The sequence below is a fragment of the Pantherophis guttatus genome, chromosome 1 (genome assembly GCF_059756535.1).
Source record: "Pantherophis guttatus breed Tessera chromosome 1, ASM5975653v1, whole genome shotgun sequence".
NCBI classification, from domain to species: Eukaryota; Metazoa; Chordata; class Lepidosauria; order Squamata; family Colubridae; genus Pantherophis; species Pantherophis guttatus.
In genome coordinates, this window is record NC_142063.1 from 234,200,353 (window position 1) to 234,223,371 (window position 23,019).

Sequence of the window (23,019 nt, forward strand, 5' to 3'; positions counted from 1 at the left end):
CTATACGATTATGTTACGCTTCTAAAATATATGCTAAATCCCTCTCCCACAAACACATTTTACATGTAAATTCAATATTCTTTACTATATAAATGTACACAAATATACTAGCTTAAAAGTTGCATTACTCTTTTGTTTATAAAGCAGACAATTCTGCTGTACATCACAGAAAAACTGTCTCTGGAATACACATTAAAGTGATAAATAAAAATTAACACAAAACAGCAATCTATTTTGACCAGACATATAACAGTCATTCTATATGAATCAGAACTATTATAACAACTATATTATATAGATAATACTTAAGTGAAGCTGTGTTTAGAACATTACCTACAAGTTATTGAATAAAAAAGAACTAAAATTGAAATATACTGTACATTATTTCAAAGCTTATTTCTATCTAGGCATATTCCACTTTCTTCAGAACCAGAGCAAACCTATTCACCTTCAACAAAATGTAGCAGCTGAAATAAGGATATCACTGTGCAGCAAGGAAGCTACTACAAGAGCGAAAAACCGAAAGTTCAGAAAAAAGGGAATCCAGTTCCACATTCAGTTTTCTGTGGGGCAAATTGTTTGAGTCATCAGGCCTTCCTGGATGACAATTGTCACTATGTTATTGCAGGGTGACAACCTTTTCAGGCGCCAAGAACTATTAGGTGACATTGCATATTCCTGCGCACACGGACACCCAAAGACACAATAAGAATAAATAAAATGACTGAGATTGCTTATTTATTTCCCTTTTTCTGTAACAGAAATCAATGCTTGCTCTTCCTATTTCCAATAGCAACTCTGTGAGGTAGATTGGGATGGAGAGTAAGTGATCCAAGCTGCTCGATCACCTATAATGGTCAAGGTTTGATATAAATCTGGTTTTCCCTGCTTAGTCCACTACTTTAGCCATTATACCACACCCACTATCTGGGGTCCTTCAAATGTTTAAACTTTTGGTTTAATATTATTGTGGCAAGAGAATGGATAAGTGTCCATTCTAATGTGACCACATCAAGAAAGTTAAACTAATGTTCCTATAGTATCTGTTCAGTTAATTGTTTCTCCGGTACCTCAAATACAACCAAGAAGAAATGGGGAAAATCACAAGAATATGAAAATTGCAAGTGTTAAAGCTATTTTACAAAGTTTTTGTGACTGCAGAAAGATTTGATTCGTTTTAAAGAAAGCAAGTGTATTTAATTCAAACCACACTGTGAAAGTTTGTGCCACTTGCAGCCAAATCAGAAAACTGAGCTCAGAGGTAAACATAATTTCCAAAGATCACTTGAATTTGTATGTCAAGTATTCATTTGTTTTGGCCAGCTCCACAACAGTCCTGAAATCTATATATTATTGATTGGACCACACATTATTTGTTCTCACATCATGTGAAAATAAACAATTTTTACATCTTGACTTATTTCATCTTTTTCTTTCAAATATGATCTTTTTCTGTTTCTAAAAAATATAAACTACATTCTTTTCTGCTAAGTTAAATAAATTTGTGCAGGATATATGGAAGGAAATGTGAGATAGGTAGCATCACAGAAAGAACTATTCTTTCATAAACAGAGTTTATACATGAGCTTTACTTTGTGATTATTGCTACTAGTTACAAAGAGATGTAGTTCTTAAACATGTCAAATCTGCCTTAAAGAATTTTTTTTTTTAATTTTAGGGGTTTTTTTTACACAATATTGAAAATTAATCTGCTGAATTACTGGATTACTTTCTATTGCATACTCTATGACAAAAAAGCTGAAAAATATTTTAAAATGTAATATGTTACCCTTACATATTTTGTTTGTGGTTAACGTCGATACAATGGTAGTCAGAAAATCTAACATGAATATAGAACTTATGACCACAACTGAGCCCAAAATTTCTATTGCTAAGCGAGACCTTTTTTAAGTGAGTTTTGGCTCATTTTACGACCTTTCTGGTCAGAGTTGTTAAGTGAATCACTGTAGTTGTTAAATTAGTTACACAGTAGTTAAGTGAATCTAGCTTGCCCATTGACTTTGCTGGTCAGAAGTCACTTTTTTCAGTACAGGTGTAACTTTGAATGGTCACTAAATGAACTGTTGCAAGTCGTGGATTACCTATAGCTGATTTTTTAAAAGTAGAGGAAAAGATTCTACACAAATAAATTCGCTGAATATTATTCAATTGGCTCTTCCTTAGAGTCCTATCTAGGACTCATTTAGCATTCCATTCAAACATTGTACTCTAGGTCATTTGCTAATTTCTTTAAAAAGTTAATTTCCTAATCAAAGGCCCAGTTAACTGACTAATAGCTAACAGGTGTAACTCCATCAGAATATTTTGAGACAAAAAGCATTAAAAAGAGAAGGCTCTATTTGTATCTACGTCTATGTATATGATGTAGTACCTAAAACAATGGCCCATACCATTAAGTGGATCATTTTAAAATAAATGGCAGGCTCTTCATTTTATAAACTTTGCCTGGCTAATGCAAATGAGCCAAAATAAAGTCCCGCTTCTTTTACAAGTGAGATTGAATGCTATCTTGTATTTAAAAGTCACTGATATTGCAGCACATTTACAGCTCATAAAATTAGCCATTTAATTTGCCCTCAAGCATTATCAACTGCCCAACAAGACATTTAAATTTAAGTACAAAAGATGGAACAATAGTCAGATTAAGGGATAGAACCCTGCTATAAGAACAACAGATATGGGATAAAAAATGGCAAAGCTTTCTTCTTAATCTGAGAATAAACTGTAATGTCCTTGGCTTTAGATAAACACTATAAAAACTTAGAGAGGAAATAATTATCTTACCACAAATTCCTCCCCCATCTAGTGCTGATCATAAGTCAATCATGCTTTTAAGGCCGCAGCTAGTGGCCATATGAAATGATTTATATTGTTCTGAAAGTATTATGATTTTCATAATATTTTAGGAATAAAAAAAAAGGTTCCCACAAGTCTGTTATGTTAGTTATGATATCTATAGTGGAACATGTAAGAGCCAGACAGTAACACTGTCTGAAAAAGAGACTTTTCTCTCCTGTGAGTGTCTTCTGAGATTATTTTGCTTTCCGCCTTTAAATGTGATGGATTCAAGTTACTGGTTAATGAGACTAGGAAAGAATTCTATATTCTTGTAGTAATAGATAGTAAACACATGAGATTTTCATATTTGATCCTCTTTACTAACGTATGACAAGTGTGAACTGAGAGGAAATTCTGTTATGGGCATTCACTTCCACCGTTGGCTCAGACTCATTTATTTTGTCTTATCATATTTTCTACACTTATAACAGCACAAAGCTATATTTCACTACAAAACGCTCCTTTTTGCTTAGGTTATTTACATAATACATCAAAATATTGTACAATGTTTGAAATACCCAGAAGTGACCTACACTGGAAATTGTGACAGTATGTATTACAGAAAACTAACAACTTTTACTACTAAGGGCCTTCCCTGGTTATATAGTTTATCTTGTCTTCCACAGATATAAAACAACCAGAATACTGAAAAGAAGCCATCCATACCACTTACTACTTGCATATCCCATACTCTGGACTTAAAGAGAATGTGCATCAACCAAATACAACCTTTTGTATGTTTTTCAAAACCAATTTGAAACCTGGGAAAGAAGATAGAACTCATCAGAGACTTTACTCATCCACCCAGTAATGCTGCCTTTTCAACTTCGTGCAGATGGTCCAAGATCAAATCCAGCCTCCTAGTTTATATATCATTATTGTAATGGTTCGTTGTACAGTCAGCCAGATGTTCAGACCATATTTGGCATTTTTGTCTACCCATCGGGTCCTTTTCAAGGACCTGGGATAGACAGATGTGGATGTTGATGGTGTTATAGAGTCACAGGATGTAAGATGTTCCAAGTAAAGCCATCTTTTGCAATTGACTGATGGCGAATTTCTCAATGCTGATGGTGTTCAAGTGGTACTCGAGGCTATCGACTATTGGGACTTCTGTTATGTGCTTTTGCCACAGTTGTTCTATTACAATTTGCAGGTCTTTGTATTTTGTTACTATTATTAAATTTATTTGTCACCTATCTAGTGCTACGTAGTCCAGATTAAGAACGCTACTGGAGATTACAAGCTGAAGCATCCCTCCTACTAATTCTGGATTTACTAGATGATTTTGCACTATGCCACTAAACGGCAGTCTTACAGTTAATAGAATTCAGGAATTCCAACTGGCAAATGGTCTTAGCATTCTTTAAAACAAGAGAATGTAATTTTGCCTCCCTCAGACATGCAACTCTCTAAGAATAGGTATTCTAATTATGCTCAATTTAACACAAAGAACAAAAGGATGTTCAAACCTGCAAATGCACACAATGTTAAGTTTTATTTAATGTGATGGGAAAACACTAAATAGGACAATATTTACTATGCAATGTGGAAACAATCTTAGTAATATATTTGACTTACATTTTGGGTTTCCTTTTCTATAATATTTAAGAACAGAATAGTTTTTCATGTAATTCAATTTTCCCCCATTTCCAAGAATCGAGTGAAACCTCATTCGTTATTTAAAAGAAGCAGAACAATGGCAAGCCCAACATGCCTTGCAGTTGAAAGCAAAATTTTAGGCCACTTTAGTCAAAATGTATGCTTCAATGAATCCCTAATTGACCAATGTTGATAAAACATCTGCTTAAAAAATATTTGTGCAACTTTGAGTCCATCCAAACAACTTTTGCATGCAATTAAAGGTGCCTATTCTTAACTAGGAAATAGTTGACTGAAAAATAATTAGCAACATTTTCAAAAGGCCTGAAAGTCTGAAGTGAAATTAAACGAGGAATTTTGTTCATGTGTATCCCAACCAGATTTTAGACATTTCATAAAAAAGGGTAATTTAAATAATTAATTTGTAAATTCAAAATGTGTATTTAAAACATTGGAATATTATTACATTTAGAGTTCAGTGAAATAAATCAGACCTTCAGTAAACTAAAAAATATTTGTAGTTGCACAAATTGTGAGAAACAGAGGAACCATCACCTTTGTCATCACATTCCCTCTCAATTCCAGCATTAACCATGAATCATACATAGTTATGAATTCCAATAATTCCAGAGACTATTGGAAGATTGTAACTGATATACACAATGAAATAATGTTTAATAGGAAAAACTCTATTACCTAGCTTACCAACCCATAAATGTTATTGGCATTTTGCCTGCACTATGAGATTTTGGTGCTCTTGCCAAAAATTATGCAAGATGTCAGATGGAAATACCAAAATCTCACAATTTTCAAATCAATAAAAATTTCAGCTACTAAAATAATAATAAGTCTTTTTTATTAATGTGGAAATTGTAGACACTAAATAAGGAGTATCATACATTCATGACACTCATAGGAATTGATCACCTCTAGATTTTATGTATAAAAGGAAAGCCTGGTGTGGAAAAAACAACTGTAGCTTTTTGAATGGCACATTGCTGTTAAAGCATCAGATAAGTTGGCTGAGAGGTGTGAGAAGATAGAATTCACTTTTGTTTCCTTAAAAAAAAAGCTTCCTCCATACAAATGGCTTTATACAATGGCATAGTTGATGGAAACTAATCAGCACTTTTATCATTTAACCAAGATAATTTGGAAAGTGGGTTCCACTAGATAAAGGTTGATGAACTAGTAAATTTAATAACAGAGACTAAGCACGGAAGGAAGGAACCAACTAGCAACCTCTTCAAAGATTACCTTTGTTCTTCCATTATTCTCCACATTCCATAAAACTGATATTGCTCAAAAAAATAGAAAGCAGTAGCAATAGTAAGGAAGGCCTGCATAATAACCAACCAATTTCTCCCCAGACATTCCCTCTACAATGAATTTTGAACAAATTCTGAAATTAAGATCTTATAAACCCATAATAAGTAAATACTTATTTCAGTTCAGTTCTGAACTTAGTTCAATTAAGCTAACAATGTGGATTTTGTTTGGAATTCTGTGTGGTTGCTATCTTCTTTGAATTCCTTTTTTAAAAAAAATAAAGATTTGGCCTTAATAAGGGAATTTCTTATTAAAAGTTTCCTCGCCTACAAAACTGCATAGTTACATGTCTACCTTTTTTTGTTTCTGGACTAGCACAAACTTTGTAACGGGCTATATTTCAAGTTTTTGAAAAGGATGATTCAAAGCACCTTCCTTTCTGTTTTTCCTGGGATTTGGCTTAAGTGAAAAATGTATAGTGAAGGACTAAGCATTCTCTGCCAGACAGACTAGCATATGTTAGAGGTTCGACTTAACCAGACTTTGCTTATGATTTTTTTTTTTTTTTTGCTGGGGAACCCTTGGAAACATTATGTGATTGAGGCAATAAATTATCCCTATTCCATTTCCACTTTAGCATGCTACAACAAAGATAATACTGTATAAAAGATCTTCAAATCTCTTCATCAAAGAAGATGTTACAAAAAGAAATGGGGAAACAACAAAGAGAGGAAACAAACAAATAAGGCTGGTTATTGATACTAAAATTACGAACTCTAAACAGTCTCAATCACTGACATATTGCAAAATGAGGCATAAACTCAACTAGTATAAACAGTTCCCAGATGATTATAATATGCTGATATTATCTTACTACAACAGATGGAGCTATGGATACTGTGATGAGATTTCTACCCTCCTTAGTAAGTAATGATACAGATTAAGCTCTTTTCCACAGGATCCATTACTACATGTTACTCTCAAAATATCATGGAAGATTTTTTTTTAAAAAAAAAAGCCAAACTGGCACTCTTCTATCTAATGAAAGCCAATGCAAAGTTCCATTAATGTTGCATTAATAATACTCATTATATATGTAATGATTTATTTCCTTCTTTAGTTCTTAACAAAAATTAGAAATGGGAGATACATTTCTAGCTTCCTGCTGAATTTTTACAAGCTCCACATGAGATCAGAAAATATTCCAGAACAACTAAGAATAGAAAGTCAGCCAATGTTGCTATTGGAATAACAAGGATTTAACCTATGTTTTATGGGACCATAATATTATGGGTGCAAAGAGGATAATGGGCAAATATTTGTTAGACTTTCAAATCACTGCTGCAGTGTGGTAGTAAACCCAAAACCTCCTCTCCCTCCAGGTCCTCAGTGCAGGTTTAATTTTTGTATGCAGCTCTTATTAAAATAGTACTCTATGAAGATCCGGATGCTACTTCTACCATAGGCAAAGTCGGGGGGGGGGGGAGAGAGAGAGCCAAACCTATCTGCTCCACCACATCCTCTGCAACTCACAGAATCCTTGGAAGAGGGGGAGGTCACCTGATTGGGCAGGGTGGAGGGAAATGTGTTGCCATGGGCAACATGGCAAAGAGAGTGATAAATTTTAGCATCCCCAAAAAACTGAATCTAATCCCTAAGAGAATGTTTCCCTAGGTATCAACAAATATGTCCTGCTGTAAAATAAAATACATAAATCACAATGTTTCTAACTTATTTTGTTAAAGCATCCTCATAAGACCAAATGACATTTATCTGTTTCACAGTAAGGAACAAACAGTAAGGCATACAGAGTCGGCACACTTTGTAGGATTCCTTTCTACTTTTGTCTTCAGAAAATCATATTCAATTACGCACACAAACATACACCCACAAATGCACATATTACACTTATGAGAAACAATATCCTTGGAAATACTAACTTTCTGGTATAATCAGGTTGCAGATGTGAAATCAAAATACAATACAAATGTATACAATTAAATAGCTTAATTTATGGTATTCTATGAACAAAAATGCCATATAAATTAACACATGACATAATTTATTTTGAGGACTGATAAGACTAAGGACCTACCTTAACCGCTAAGTACCTTACTAAAAACTGAGTCTCATTCGTGAAATCATTATTTTCACTTTAATTAATTAAATTGTAATTAATTTGAATTTAATTTCAGAATACAGTTTGAAGGGCAGTTGTGTACAATTTGAATTCAAAACTGAAAATAATATGCAAAAGATTCTTTGGAAAAATATTACAGTAATAGCATTTAAAATGTAAAGAAGGCCAATAATCTGAATATTTTTAAAAGATATAATACCAGCCAAGAAACTTTAGTAAAAATAACAACATAAATAAAAAAATAGTTACTTTCTTTTGGTTTTAGGAATTCAGCTGGTATATCTAGTCCAGCACATGTGGCCCAAGAAAGATTTATCTATAGACATCCCTCAAGAGTTGTTCATGGACCAAGTCCAGACAGCTTTTAAAAGTCAAACCTGCTTTATGCTCACATTAATAATTTCCATGTGCAATTCTTTTGTGTTGAAATCAAAGTAGTTGAAACATATCCACATTTACACAAGTCTTTTCTAGGTCTCTGTCTTTTGTTATAATTATTTGACTAGAAATCAAACCTTCTAATAAATGTATCAACTATGGTTTTTAGAAAAAAACCCTTTAATTTCTGAGCATCTTGGAAAGATACAAGGAATACATCCTAATTACACTGATGCATTTCAAATGTATACAGAACCATATGGCTATAACCTTGTAAAATGTCAAGACTCAAACAATATGTTTGAATTATCGTACTTAATGACCACGTATCACTCTAAGCCATCTTTTATTTAGTCATGATTTCTTGAGTCAATCAAAATTGGATGGATGCATCTAAGTCATGGTTTATAAAGCATAATAGCAAAGTTTAATGTATTAAAGCAAAACCAAAACAAATTACTTAATTTAGAATGATGCGCAAATGCTTATTCTCCCACCCACCCCTCCTCTTCCCTTCCCTTCCCTTCCCTTCCGTACGCCTCCCAGAAGACATGTACGGGGTTGCTACCTGGTAGGGAAGAGAGCAAAGGACACAAGTGACCAGTGTAGTGTGAGTACAGAGGGACCAGCGTAGAATCCACAGGCGGGGGAAACTAACTAGTCTGCCAGATTTCCCATTGACTTTCTCCCTGCAAGCTTCCTAGGCAGGAAGTTGCACATTCAAAGCCAGCAGACAGGAAGTGGAGGTGCAAGGTGGGGAAGGTGCAAGAGAATGTGCAAAGAGACTGGCAAAGGGCGCACTTGCAACTTCCCTGCCAAGTTGTCCATTGACTTTCTCCATGCAAACTTCCCCATCGACTTGAGGGAAGCTGTCAGGCAATGTTGAAAATGATAAACATGTGAGTGCAGTTGGGCAGCAATGGTCCTGAAGCGGCAACAACTTCCCCAAATTTCATTCCCACAGGAGTCATGGATCCTAGCATTCTATAAGTTAATCCATTGAGTTACCTTGGTTCAATAATTTTTGCCATATGGTTTCCAATATTGCCCAATTGAAGGTTATGAATCAAGCAAAGACAAGAGTTTTAGTAGTATACAGATGGTCAAAACCTTCTCTATATTTGACAGTAACTAATACAGTAGAGATTGCTTGAACTTTGTCCTTTTTTTTCATGCTTACTTATATAGATTACAACCTATATGGAACCCATAAGAAAGAACATGGGAACTCTTTCATCAATTTCTTTGGTGGGCATGAAAGATACATTACAGAAGCTTGCAAAAAACAACAACTTCTCGATTCAACACAAATCCTTCTAGGCCTATTTTTTATTACTGGAACTCTAAACATCAATATTATGGAATGATAAGCATCATTTCTGTCTAAAAATGATTAACAATTCACTATATTCAGCTATAGGTGCCTACATTCCTCTCAAATTGTATAATTTAAATGCACGTTTCCATCACTTCATCTCTACATGAAGTAATTTGAAATGTAGAAATATCTCCTTGCCTCACTAACAATAAGAAATATAATTTTATTATAGTCAGAAGTGAAAGGCATGAGACAAGCAAAAAACAAAGAAGTGAAAGGCATGAGACAAGCAAAAAACAAGATAACGTTCCTACTACCGATATTTCAAGGAATTGATAGGGCACCTTTCTTTCAAAGAATTTAAGATGATATCATTGTTCTGCCTCTCTATTATCTTCACAATATGATACATAAAGTTTTTATTCCAAAAGAACAAAGACTGTAGAATAAAAGGCTACATGGGCAACAGTTGAAATAAATACTCAATGTTCCACTTTACACATGCAATTAGCTTCTTCTCCCTCTGTCCTTCTCAGAAACCACGGCTAATCACTAGTATTCTGTAGAGTTTAGTAAAAGCAGTTTTCAGACAGCTGGTCATCTAATTGCTAGTTACATGACGGACTAGGGCAAAGTTGCCCAGTTAATTTTGTGGCAGACCAGGGATTTATAAAGGAGGAGCAGGAAATAATAGGTATTGTTGAGGTACAAATAACAACTTTTCTGGTATTAAAATCACTAGGTGTTCTCATGGCACTCTATCAACTTTCATGCCAGGTTCACTATGACATTAACCTACTTTTAGCATTATTTCATCTTACATGTCAAACATGTCTGGTACAAACAGACATTCATATGATTATGCAATACGGTAGTATCATATGATTTACATGTGTTGACAATATAATGTACGATTTTAATTCTGTTGCGCTGAATCAACCTTAGAGTCAAAGAACAAACCATCAAGAGGTAATTGCAGTATCTGTCACTCCTGGCTAACGTACCAGAGTAGGTACACACCCCAAAGGAAAATGTTACTGACAGATCAGAACAGAAGCTCAAGGATGATTCAGAAATGCTGGTTCCCTGTTTGTTGCTAAGATTTCAATGAAGAAAAACTGTTCATCAAAGAAGCATTTGAATACAGGGTGGGTCAGCTGCAAATCTTAACATATACAGATAATCTTCAATATATGAGAGCAACTAGGACTGGAATTTCCATCACTAAGCAATTCTGTGGTAAAGGAAGAATGAATCAGGTTAGCAATGACAATCCTTGGAGTTCTGGTTGCCGGTAACTGCATCCCACAGTCATTAGGCTAGGCAGCTTCCTGCCAATTTCCCCACAACTGAAGTCTGTGGGAAAGCTGGTAGAAAGCTGCAAGGCCCAGGTGTACAGGCAAGTAAACAGCTGCTGCTGGGCAGCGAAGGGAAAACGGGTATGTAGGAGGGTCAGGGAGAATGCACAAAAGGTGCAGCAAGGCATGTGGAGGGTGCAAAAGAGTGTGAGGAAGAGCTAATCAAATATATTTGAGGAAGGGCTAATCAAATATATTTTCAAATATATTTGATTAGCACTATCCAATTCCAAATGACGCTGGATGATTCACAATACATGCATGGGAGATGCAAAATGTATCTCAATGGATATAACTTCTATCCATTGGAGTTGGAGTTTTTGAGCGCTACCTTCATATTCTATAAACAAAGAAGAAACTAAAAATAAACAATACAAATATCTGTAACAGAAAGGACTTTTTTTTTTTTTTTTGCAGTTTTGCAGTGTGGCTCCTAATGATGCTGAGGAAAATAATCTGCACATAAGTAAAATTTTTAAGGATCCTTGAAAAGTTAAATGTGGTTTGCCTAAATTTTCCCTAAATTATCTTGCATATGTTGTAAAAAAAATAAAGTAGATATAACCCAATTTTCTATCTTTGGAACTAGAATTCCTGTTTCCAAATAAGAATGAATCTTAATTATAATTTTCAAGACTGACAGAAAATAAGCAGTGCATATGCCAATAACCTCCAAGGAAAATAAAAGGTTAAATATCATTTTTACAGCATTTACTTAAAATAGCATCACCAAACTTTCCTGTTATTTCCACAAGGAAGTAGAGTTAGCCTTGAAAATGTTCTATTTAACTAATCTACTGATAGTTTGTCTATCTTCCTTTCTCTGCAAAAACACTTAGCCTCATATTTAAATTTTAGTTTTCGACTGAAAAGTATGAATGTTATAAAGAGGTTCAGAAGATTAAGTTCCATTCTGCCAGATTGTTAGATGTTAAAGATCAGGCCTTTGCAGAATTTTTACAAAGTGACATTTATTCCTACATTTAATCAAGGGCTACAAGTACATACTATCTTTTAAACTGTATGCAAACATGATGGAAATATTCTCTTCACATTATCCTTACAGACTCACTATGGACACCTGTATCATCCATCCACCCAAACTATAAATTTCTTAAAGAACAAACATAGGTTTTAATAGTTAATGTTCAAGACCAGTTCTTGAGAAATAATTTCTCACTCCTATTCTTTTTTTTTTTTTTTTTTTTTTTTTGCTTTAATTTATATGCATCCCTTCTCCGGAGACTCAGGGCGGTTTACAATGCGTTCTTAATCTGATATTCCAACTGATAAAAGAAATCATATGAAGCAGAGCCAAAGAAATTACAGAATAGATTCTAGGAATAAAACTAAAAAAAATAAAGGTAAGAACATAATATTAATATAAGTTCAACACACCAATATGTAATGTTCAAAAGATCAACCTTCCTCAAACGTTTTGCCTGGATGAACCCTTGAAATTATTTTCATATCTCGGGGAAACCCTACATGAAAATGTCATAATACAATCACTACTACAATAATCTACAAAACTCATGTTTTACAACATATACAACAGCAAAGTGGCAGCTGGCAGCTGAATCACACCACATAAAAATTCCCACCACTATGAGAGGTAGCACTGTGCAGCAGCAGAAGTTCAAAAATACATTTTTTCCCATCACTCTCTCTCTTGGAAGCCCTAGTAATTTCTCATGAAACCCCAGTGAGAAAGGCTGGATATGATTGATGACATTCTTCCATTGCCAAATGGAAATATAGTACTTTCTCTTCAGCACCTTTTGCAACAACTAGGTCAGATTTAAAATCCAACCTCCAAAACTAAAAAAAAGAGCTTTAAGAGAAAAGCAGGAAATAAAGATGGAGCACAAAGCTTCTCCAATTTTCCGAGTTCACAAAACAACACAGGTTGAGTTTGTTAAACATGCTAATCTGAAACATGATTAACTAGTGGCTCAATGCGTTATATAAGCATACTCAGTAGTTTAATATCCTTGCAATACATTGACAACTTGGTAACTCCTTTTTGTGAAAGACTGTTTATTTTTCACTATTATTTTTAAGCAGAAATATGCTTAAATATGGATAAAGATAAGTACAGAGGAAAGGGATAAAGTTGACTAAGTGATCATATACAGCAGAGTATGCTCCATATTATTTAATTTACGATACCTGTAACATCTTAGCACTACAGACACACCTTATTATCACAGCAGGTGGCAGCATCTACCTGACCTTGTCTAATCTGAGACTAAGTAGACGTGGATATGACTTAGAAACAAGACTACTATACAGAAAATCCAAGGGCTCTATGTAAATTAGATTAAAAAGGTTGTTTTAGTGGCAAACTATGTCCATATTTTTCTCAAACATGTTCAGGTAGTCATTAATAGTCAAGTTCAACATAATGGGAACTTTACTTGTTTCCATTGTTATATTAGGTACATTTATTTATCTATTTTAGAAATGTATAAGGTTGCCCAACTCTGGGCGACATACAATAAAAAACATTATACAATATATTTAAAAAATCCAAAATTCCATTAAAAGTTGGAAAAGTACAACCTATGGGAAGAGCACTGGTGAAAATTATATCCAAATTACTGCCATTTGAGCAAAAAAGCTGAAAGAAATTAGTTGCACAATAACAGAGGTTTCATTTCCATTATTCTAACGTAATACAAGATGACTTGAATTTTTCCTCATCAACATAGATTAGAATTTTTTATTGGCCAAGTGTAATTGGACACACAAGGAATTTGTCTTGGTGCATACGCTCTCGGTGTACATAAAAGAAAAGATACATTCGTCAAGAATCATAAGGTACAACACTTAATGATAGTCATAGGAAACAAATAAGCAATCAAATATTAGGAAAGAGTCAATATAAATCGTAAGGATACCAGCAACAAGGTTACATTCATACAGCCATAAGTGGGAGGAGATGGGTGATAGGAATGATGAGAATGACTGCAGTCCTATGATTACTTCTTCCAGAAATAATTCCCATTAAATGCAATGGGAAATCATTTCTCCTGATGAAATCCTTGTTTTGCTTTCTACATGAAAGAAGCCCTAACCAAGGGTTTTATCATGTCTTTGATGGACCAAGTATTTTTACCATTTTACTACATGGCGGGGTATTATGAAAGTTTTATAAAGCTATACAGTAATACTCCTCAGTTTCCGCTCTCAAAAACAAAAATTTAAAAATATAGCAACATCCATGTAGATTCTAAGTTCAATGTGAATTTAGCCAGTTCAACAGGGCTTTAACCTGTTAGCCTTTTTTCTGCAAATTTCACCTTCATCCCACATTAACTACCTTTTTTATTGCACTGCATTCCATCCCCCACCTCTTTGTGGCCTTATCCACAAAGTCTGGTAGTTTAGCTCTAATCAGATGAAGCTGAAGCACTATGAAGAATGTTGCTTGGATTGTTATAGCCAGTTGAGGTAGTGTAGGAATAGACTTTTTTAAAAAATGAAATAGTGCACCCTGACAGGAAAAATGAAACAGCACAACATTCTCATGATAAAGACACTGCTTAGTCTTGCTGAAAAAGCCAGATACTGTTGATAAGAACGAAAAGCTAAAATAACGATTGATATTATCGCTCATATGTTTATGTATATATGATGATGATGATGATGATGATGATGATGATGATGTTCATATGTTAACACTTTGGCCACCTAGAAAACAGACTGTTCACCATAGAAATGGAGTAGGTGGTATAAAACAATAAAAAATATATGTACTGAGCTGCTGATCACTGCCTCAGAGTGAGCAGTCAGCCTTTACTTCCCCCCCCCCCAAAAAAGAACAAAAAGCTAAGGTTTGATTATTTGTGTTCAGTATACATGCACTGAAAAGGTTCACACAGTAGACAGCTACGGTAGTTCCCCTAAGAAAGCAATGTGGATGGGTGGTACAAGGTTGACTTAAGAAGGTACACTGTACAATATGGCAGTCCTCAACTTACAACAGTTCATTCAGTGACCGTTCAAAGTTACAACGGCACTGAAAAATGTGACTTATGACCATTTTTCAGAGTTATGACCTTTGCAGCATCCCTACGATCGTGTGATCAAAATTCAGATGTTTAGCAACTGGTTCATATTTATGATCCTTGCTGTGTCCTGGGGTCATTTGCGACCTTCTGATAAAGCAAAGTCAATGGGGAAGCCAGATTCACTTAACAACCGGGTTACTAATTTATCAACTGCAGCAATTCACTTAACAACGGTTATGCAAGAAAGGTCGTAAAATGGGGAACAACTCAGTGAACTTGACACCTCACTTGACAAGAGAAACGTTGGGCTCAATTGTAGTCGTACCTCGAGGACTATCTTACTACTACTGCTTACTACTACTACTAAGAGCTGTCAGTGTCCCTTTAACAACGCGTCCGCTTCACCTGCTAGTTTCAGCATTGCTTTTAAAGCAAAGTCTTTAAGCCCCAAAAGCAGCAGGTCCCCACTTTCCATTCTAGCCACTTTCCTCTTGTACGTGAAGTGCTATCTTGTTTTTGTTTCACACACTACACGCACAACCCCATCCAGTCTGCAGTTTAAACTCCAGCTGAGATCGGTGTGGATGATCCTGCCAAGAAGAGCCCAACCAATCGACGGAGCCTGGGTTCAAATTACTGGGGAAAGCGGCTTGGGTAGGGGCCGCTTCGTTCCTGCGCTGGGCGGCGGTAGTTGTTGTTTCCCTTTTAGCTGACAGGGCGAGAGCCAAGGCGGAGCCAGCGCAGAAAAAATACAAGCCGGCTCGGCTAAGCCAAAAAAAAAGACACCATCACCAAAAAGCGTGGAAAAAAAAATGTCATGCCGCCGAAGAGTCTCGGCGCCCAGAAAGAAAACTCTCCTTGCTTTGGAAGCCCGTCCCGGGGAAAAAAAGGGCTGGAAGCGAGCCGGACCTGGGCTTCCCCGTTGCTCTCCCCCACCCAAGACAGCCGCTCTCGCCCCGCCGCACCTCGGCGGAGCTGCTTCCATCCAGCCACCCTGCCCGACCCGCGAACCTTGTTGAGGGCAGGGTCGCGTAAAACATCGCAGCCCCTCTTGGTGGTCCACCTAGGTTTCCTCCCGGCAGGTGCGGCGGCTTCCATGCTCGGGGCCGGCCGGTTGCTGAGCAGGGGAATCGCTGGTTGGGGCCGCACTGGTCGGCGGATGAGACGCCTGTTGCCGGTGGTTGGCGTTTATGGCCGGGGCTGCTGAGGCGGCCGCCTCTTGGGAGGAGGAGGAGGAGGAGGAGGAAGAGGGAGAAGGAACAGAGCTTCCCCAACTGCCTCCTCCTCCTCCGAGGTCAGTAGGGCATTGGGAGTCGCTGAGTCATTCCGGAGGAGTTGTTGGAAGCGGCCGCGGAGGCACTTAAGGTGTTTCCCCGGCGGAGGGCATTAGCCGTGAGGGGCGCAGACTCCCATCGATCCGGGTGGCATGGCATCGTTTTCCTTGGCCGCACCTTAGCTTCACACCTGCGGCAGATTTCCCAGTCCGTGGGAAATCTAGGATAATTGGAAAGATAATTTGAAATAAGCCCCTTGAGGAAATATTCAAGCAAGGTTGAGTGCATGCTGGTGTATAAAAAGGTAGCTAAGTTAGTTAAGAGTTACCATAATTTTAGGATAGGGAACTAGGAAAGAACTGGCCGTTGCAAGCCAGTCTTTTGGTCCTGGCTGCCGAATCCAAGAGTGTGATTTCTTGCTATGTTGAGATAGGAAGCAAATTAAAAAATATAGGCCCTAAAACAGGTTTATGTCTTAAAAAACAAACAAACCGCAGATACTCTCAGAAACCTACTCTCACCCACAATTGAGCTAGTCTTAGCTATTTCGTGATCTTATCCCCATCCCACCATGGTTACATCTGTCATAAATAGTAAAATATTTCCAGGCAAATTTAAGTTCTGTGTACAAAATGGTGGTGATTTTGGAACAAGAACTCTGTGAGAAGGCTATTTTTAGTCACATTTATTAACTCATGAATAAAAAAAAAAAATTGTAGACATTTAATTGCTTTACAATTTGAGCATATTTTTTTCATTGCACTTAATGCACAACACCATTGCTTGCAAATTAATATGGTAACAACATAATCTCTCCAAATGTGTTAAATATATTGCCCAGCCTATTTAATAGTCTATAATACTTGGCAACCACATTCAGTTTGGATCCTGCGTATTTAATCTGTGGTCAGCATCTTTTCATTAGCTAAAACTCTTGAGCTTTAAGATGCTAATATTTTGTAATATACAATATTTTTGTGAAGAAAAAACTCACAAAAGTTGTTTGGGCCAACTTCACTTTAAACTTCAAGGATCAGCCTTGAGAACTGCATGGATGTTTGACTTGTAGGTATCAGGAAATACCTCTTGTACTTTCTGGAAAACATTTTCTGTCACATCATTTTATAATTTACCTAAAATGGTGTCAGTTTACAATTTAACTATGTGCTGTTGAGTGTGCTAAGCTTGCAGAGACATCAAGGGCATTCATGAAAGTATAGATTCTTTGGCACACATATAATTTATCTGTAATAAGAGCCTATAGTATTGCTAGTGTAATTTAAATATAGTTTAGCTTATTTAATTCTGTCATTTCATCTATTTCCCAATTTCCAGCAAAAACAAAATCTGTTGTTACAAAGAAAATCTCTTGCCTTTTAATTAGAAGCAGTTCTAGAATCAAACACCTTTTTTCCTTTAGTAAAAAGTAAATTAAAAGGATGAGGTAAGAATACTTTTACAGTCCAGTGTTTAGTTGCTTATCACAAAATAGCTCACAGTCTTGATGTATTTGTTTGTATTTCTACATTAAATTCGTACTCCAATGCAACAATTGCTGAGAGACAGAGGATGTTTCTGGCTATGTTCTATGCTATAAAAGTAGAATGACAATTTGGTTGAGTCAGCTTTCTAGCCATATGAGATAATGTGTGCCAGGCTCAAACTCTTAATCCAGCAATAACTACCATATAACATGGGGTTAGACAGTACTGCTAGCGTTAAGAGAAGCAAAAAAGTAACACTCTGAGGTAGTTCATTTAATCTTGTACCCTGAATCGTTACTCTTAATCCCAATAGTAAAAGGATGCCTTGTCCCTTGAAATCAAGGTAGCTAATCTCTCAGCATATTGCATATTCTTACCAATATGCAAGCAAACCTTCCCTAGATCAGCAAATTGTACAGACTTTAACCTTCAAGTCCAAAAAGGCAAAATGTTTTCTTTTTCATGACAAGGTTTTCAGATGATATGGCCTCAATCTAGCACAAAGGGCAGGTTATTGCTGTTGTGAGCAGCCCCTTCTATAGTCAGCTGAGTACAGTATAAATAGGTCCAGCTATTTTCTTAGTTAAACTTCATTAAGAATCAGGATTATGTAATTTCATTTAATGAATCAGCAGAAAAGGTTATCTTTCTTAGGAGAGCTATAGTTGACAAGAGCAATTTAATATTAACATGGAAATTCTTATAAGTGAAAGATCTACTGAGAGTTGATTGTGTTAAAAATAACTACATTGGTGTATGGTTAAGGTGCTAGCTAGAAACCAGGAGACTGTGAGTTCTAGTCCCATTTTAGGCATGAAAGCCTGCTGGATGATTTTGGGCTAGTCCTTCTCTATCAGCCCAGTCTACCTCACAGGGTTGTGAGGAAAATAAAGAGCCTTGGTAGTACAGGGGTTTAAGGCACCCTGTTATTAAGCTGCTTAAGACCAGCTGCCTGCAATTACTGCAGGGTTCGAATCTCGCCAAGGCTCAAGGTTGACTCAGCCTTCCATCCTTTCTAAGGTAGGTGAAATGAGGACCCAGTTTGTGGGGGCAATAAGCTGACTTTGTATAAATATACAAAAGGATGAAGGCTATTGCTGAGCACATTGTAAGCCGCCCTGAGTCTTCGGAGAAGGGCGGCATATAAATCAAATGAAAAAAAAAAAATATAGCAGGAGGAAGGAGTCTTATATATGTTTGCCGCCCTGAGTTACTTACAAAGTCAGAATAATAAATATTAAAGTATTTTGCAAACCACATAGATCTTTTTTTTTAAAAAAAAAGTGAAAACCTGGATTTTTTTCCTGGTTGAGTAGTTTATTTTTAATAAAATACCTTAATGGTGTTGAAAACAGGAAGATCTTGGAGACCGCAAAGCTGGATTTACTGTTGACAGAGACTGACCAAAAAGGAATCAACTATAGAAAAATGTTAAATCCAACATTTACTTCAAGAGGATTGGAGGAAAACTATGGCAGGAACTTTAGTATATACATTGCAGTCTTCACCAAGTCACAGAACAGAAGATTCAAAAGAAAACCTTTCCTAAAGGTGTCACTTCATTTGTCTTGAAAAGTAGCCTGGATATAGGTCCCAAAATGAAACAATAAAAAAGGGCTCAGAAAGAAAATAATTACAGTGCAGCAAAACTCAACACTGTCTTCTACCTTTCCTCAACTGATAGAACATACCCGATAAACTTCCTCTATTTTATTGTAGCAGTCCTGCTTACTTATCAGACTCAAAAAAGGACTACAAGAATACATGAAAAGAATGTAATGGGTAAAAAACCACAGCAGGGCTTAGACTTAAAAACTGAGCTAGCTGACCTATATCTTCCTGGCAGTGCTGAGAATGACCGAGAATGCTTCAGGGATGTTGTCCATTCATGTATGCTGAAGATATTAGGACTCTCCAGCAGCACGACTGGTTTGATGAAAATGATGAGATACAGGCTTTACTTGTTGAAAAGCATCCCTTTCATCATGTCCATCAGGACAGCTTATTATCAGCTGCCAAGAAAAACGCCTTTTCCATTGCTCGTAGGATAGTCCAGAATTAAAATGCATAAAATGCAAGATGCCTGGCTGGGCACCAAGGCAGACAAAATGTAGGGATATGCTAATAGAAAAGACTTGAAATGGTTTTATTAAGTCTTTAGCACTCGCTGGAGACCTTGCTGTACTGGGAATAGCAGTACAGATGGTACAACTTTTCATTATGGAGAAGACTCAGATCCTGCAGAAATGGGCTGAACAACTTCTAGCCCTCCACAAACAACCATCGTTTATTAGTAAAAGATGATGGACAGGATTCCCCAAGTTGACACCAACTGCACCATGATTGACCTGCTGGTAATAGCATCAAGAGCTGAATTGCACACTTTATGCAACCAGTGTTGATTTCATGAAAGTCTTCAATACTGTCAACCAAAAAGGGCCCATGAAGGGTCATGTCAAAGTTTGACCAAATTCAGATGATATGTCAGTTCCATGTTGGCATGATGGCCAAGTGCTGGAAAATAGAGAATCCTCTTAAGGCAGGGGTGCCAAACTTGCGTCATTATGTGATGTATCACTACTTTTTTCCCATTCGCTAAACTGGGCATGGCCAGCGCGTGACGCTTCTGGCCCGTGGGCTGCAAGTTTGACAGCCCTGCTCTAAGGCGTTCACAGTTACCAATTGGGTTAAACGGCTGTTTGCTTGCTCCCACACAGTTCAGCATGATGATTATTGTCATGCTGAATTATGTCTTTCAGAACAGTGATGCTGGAATCCGCCTCAAGTTCAGAGAGGATGGGAAGCTATTGGCAAAGTGAAGGAAATGGTTCTGGGACTATTTGCTGCCGACTAAGCCCTAAATGCTGGCACAGAGCCGGAGTTGCAAGTCAATATGAATAAATTCTCTATGGCTTCTGACAACTTTGGATTCACCATCAATATGCAAAAGACTGAAGTAATGCACCAGTCTTCTCATCATGTACCACACAGAATACATCACAATCAAATGGCAGAAACATAATGGACCAGTTCAATTACTTTGGCAACACTCTGTGACCATTGATCCATAAGCTAACTATAGAATGACAAGGGTGTATTCAGCTCTCAAGTATCCTGCACTCAATTGTGCGGGAATGTCAAGGAACAAAATAGTCCAGCAACAAAATTGAAGTTCTGCAGAGCTGTGGTACTCACTATCTCTCTGTATGCCGGTGAAATATGGACTGTGTATTCAAAGCATGCAAAACCACTCAACTATTTCCACATGACTTGTCTTCTCAGAATTTTAGGCAACAGATGGCTTTTGTTCTTCACACTTCTTTCCACTTTCAGGAATTCATAGACTTATTTTTAATCTTCCTTTACTTCTTCCACCTCATTCGTTCTTCTTATATTCATTCTGCAATTTAGTCATCATTCAATGTATCTGTATGACCAAATATTATCAGTGTACCTCTGTCACAATGCACAATCACTTTTGTATTCATTCAGCAACCATATATTCTTGACCCAAACACTTTTTTGCTTTAGAACACAACACTTTTTAAGTACCCATTTCTGCTGCATTCATCAACTTTGATGTTTCTCTTGACAGACATAATTCTCACTTCTATATAAGAAATCAAGCAGAAATAGAATATTATACATAGCCATTTTCCAATTCTTTCAATAAGCATTCATTTTCTGAAGCACACCATGTATATTATCAGAAAGCCTTCCACCCTTCCAAGGTCAGTAAAATGAGGACCCAGATTGTTGGAGGCGATATGCAAATACTTACATTGAAAACCTCCCAGAGTGTGCTGTAAAGTGCTATGGGGCGGTGTGTAAGTCTAAATGCTATTGCTATCCACTACATTTCTACCACATTTTTCCACCCATTTTTTTTTTAGTCAGCATTCTACCAAGGTATACAGATCCACTGACTTTCTCCAATCAGTCCATTTTCACTATAAAGCTGAGTAACATAAATCTGGAGTAAAACAACCAAAAGTGGATCATTTGAACAAAGATGTACAGTGGGGCAAAAAAGTATTTAGTCAGCCACCAATTGTGCAAGTTCTCCCACTTAAAAAGACGAGAGAGGCCTGTAATTGACATCATAGGTAGACCTCAACTATGAGAGACAAAATGAGAAAACAAATCCAGACAATCACATTGTCTGATTTGGAAAGAATTTATTTGCAAATTATGGTGGAAAATAAGTATTTGGTCAATATCAAAAGTTCATCTCAATACTTTGTTATATATCCTTTGTTGGCAATGACAGAGGTCAAACGTTTTCTGTAAGTCTTCACAAGGTTGGCACACACTGTTGCTGGTATGTTGGCCCATTCCTCCATGCAGATCTCCTCTAGAGCAGTGATGTTTTGGGGTTGTCGCTGGGCAACACGGACTTTCAACTCCCTCCAAAGGTTTTCTATGGGGTTGAGATCTGGAGACTGGCTAGGCCACTCCAGGACCTTGAAATGCTTCTTACGAAGCCACTCCTTTGTTGCCCGGGCGGTGTGTTTGGGATCATTGTCATGCTGAAAGACCCAGCCACGTTTCATCTTCAATGCCCTTGCTGATGGAAGGAGGTTTGCACTCAAAATCTCACGATACATGGCCCCATTCATTCTTTCCTGTACATGGATCAGTCCTGGTCTCTTTGCAGAGAAACAGCCCCAAAACATGATATTGCCACCCCCATGCTTCACAGTAGGTATGGTGTTCTTTGGATGCAACTCAGCATTCTCTCTCCTCCAAACACAACAAGTTGTGTTTCTACCAAACAGTTCTACTTTGGTTTCATCTGACTATATGACATTCTCCCAATCCTCTTCTGGATCATCCAAATGCTCTCTAGCAAACTTCAGATGGGCCCGGACATGTACTGGCTTAAGGAGGGGGACACGTCTGGCACTGCAGGATCTGAGTCCCTGGCAGCGTAGTGTGTTACTGATGGTAGCCTTTGTTACGTTGGTCCCAGCTCTCTGCAGGTCATTCACTAGATCCCCCCGTGTGGTTCTGGGATTTTTGCTCACCGTTCTTGTGATCATTTTGACCCCACGGGGTGAGATCTTGCATGGAGCCCCAGATCGAGGGAGATTATCAGTGGTCTTGTATGTCTTCCATTTTCTAATTATTGCTCCCACAGTTGATTTCTTCACACCAAGCTGCTTGCCTATTGCAGATTCAGTCTTCCCAGCCTGGTGCAGGTCTACAATTTTGTTTCTGGTGTCCTTCGACAGCTCTTTGGCCTTCACCATAGTGGAGTTTGGAGTGTGACTGTTTGAGGTTGTGGACAGGTGTCTTTTATACTGATAACAAGTTCAAAC

The 23,019-nt window shown here is 37.0% G+C and overlaps 1 protein-coding gene across 3 annotated transcripts in view; it reads right to left on the minus strand.

The window, feature by feature from the left end:
• ME1 (malic enzyme 1) overlaps positions 1-16,381 on the minus strand; it is a 115,325-nt gene extending 98,944 nt beyond the window's left edge. Inside the window, exon 1 of one of the 3 annotated variants that reach the window (XM_034408890.3) lies at positions 15,952-16,381. In XM_034408890.3, coding sequence (XP_034264781.2) covers positions 15,952-16,038 — 87 coding nt within the window. In that variant the 5' untranslated portion in view covers positions 16,039-16,381. The remainder of the gene's footprint in view (positions 1-15,951) is intronic. The other 2 variants (XM_060689143.2, XM_060689142.2) reach the window with 2 other exon arrangements.
• Between the last annotated feature and the right edge of the window lie 6,638 nt (positions 16,382-23,019).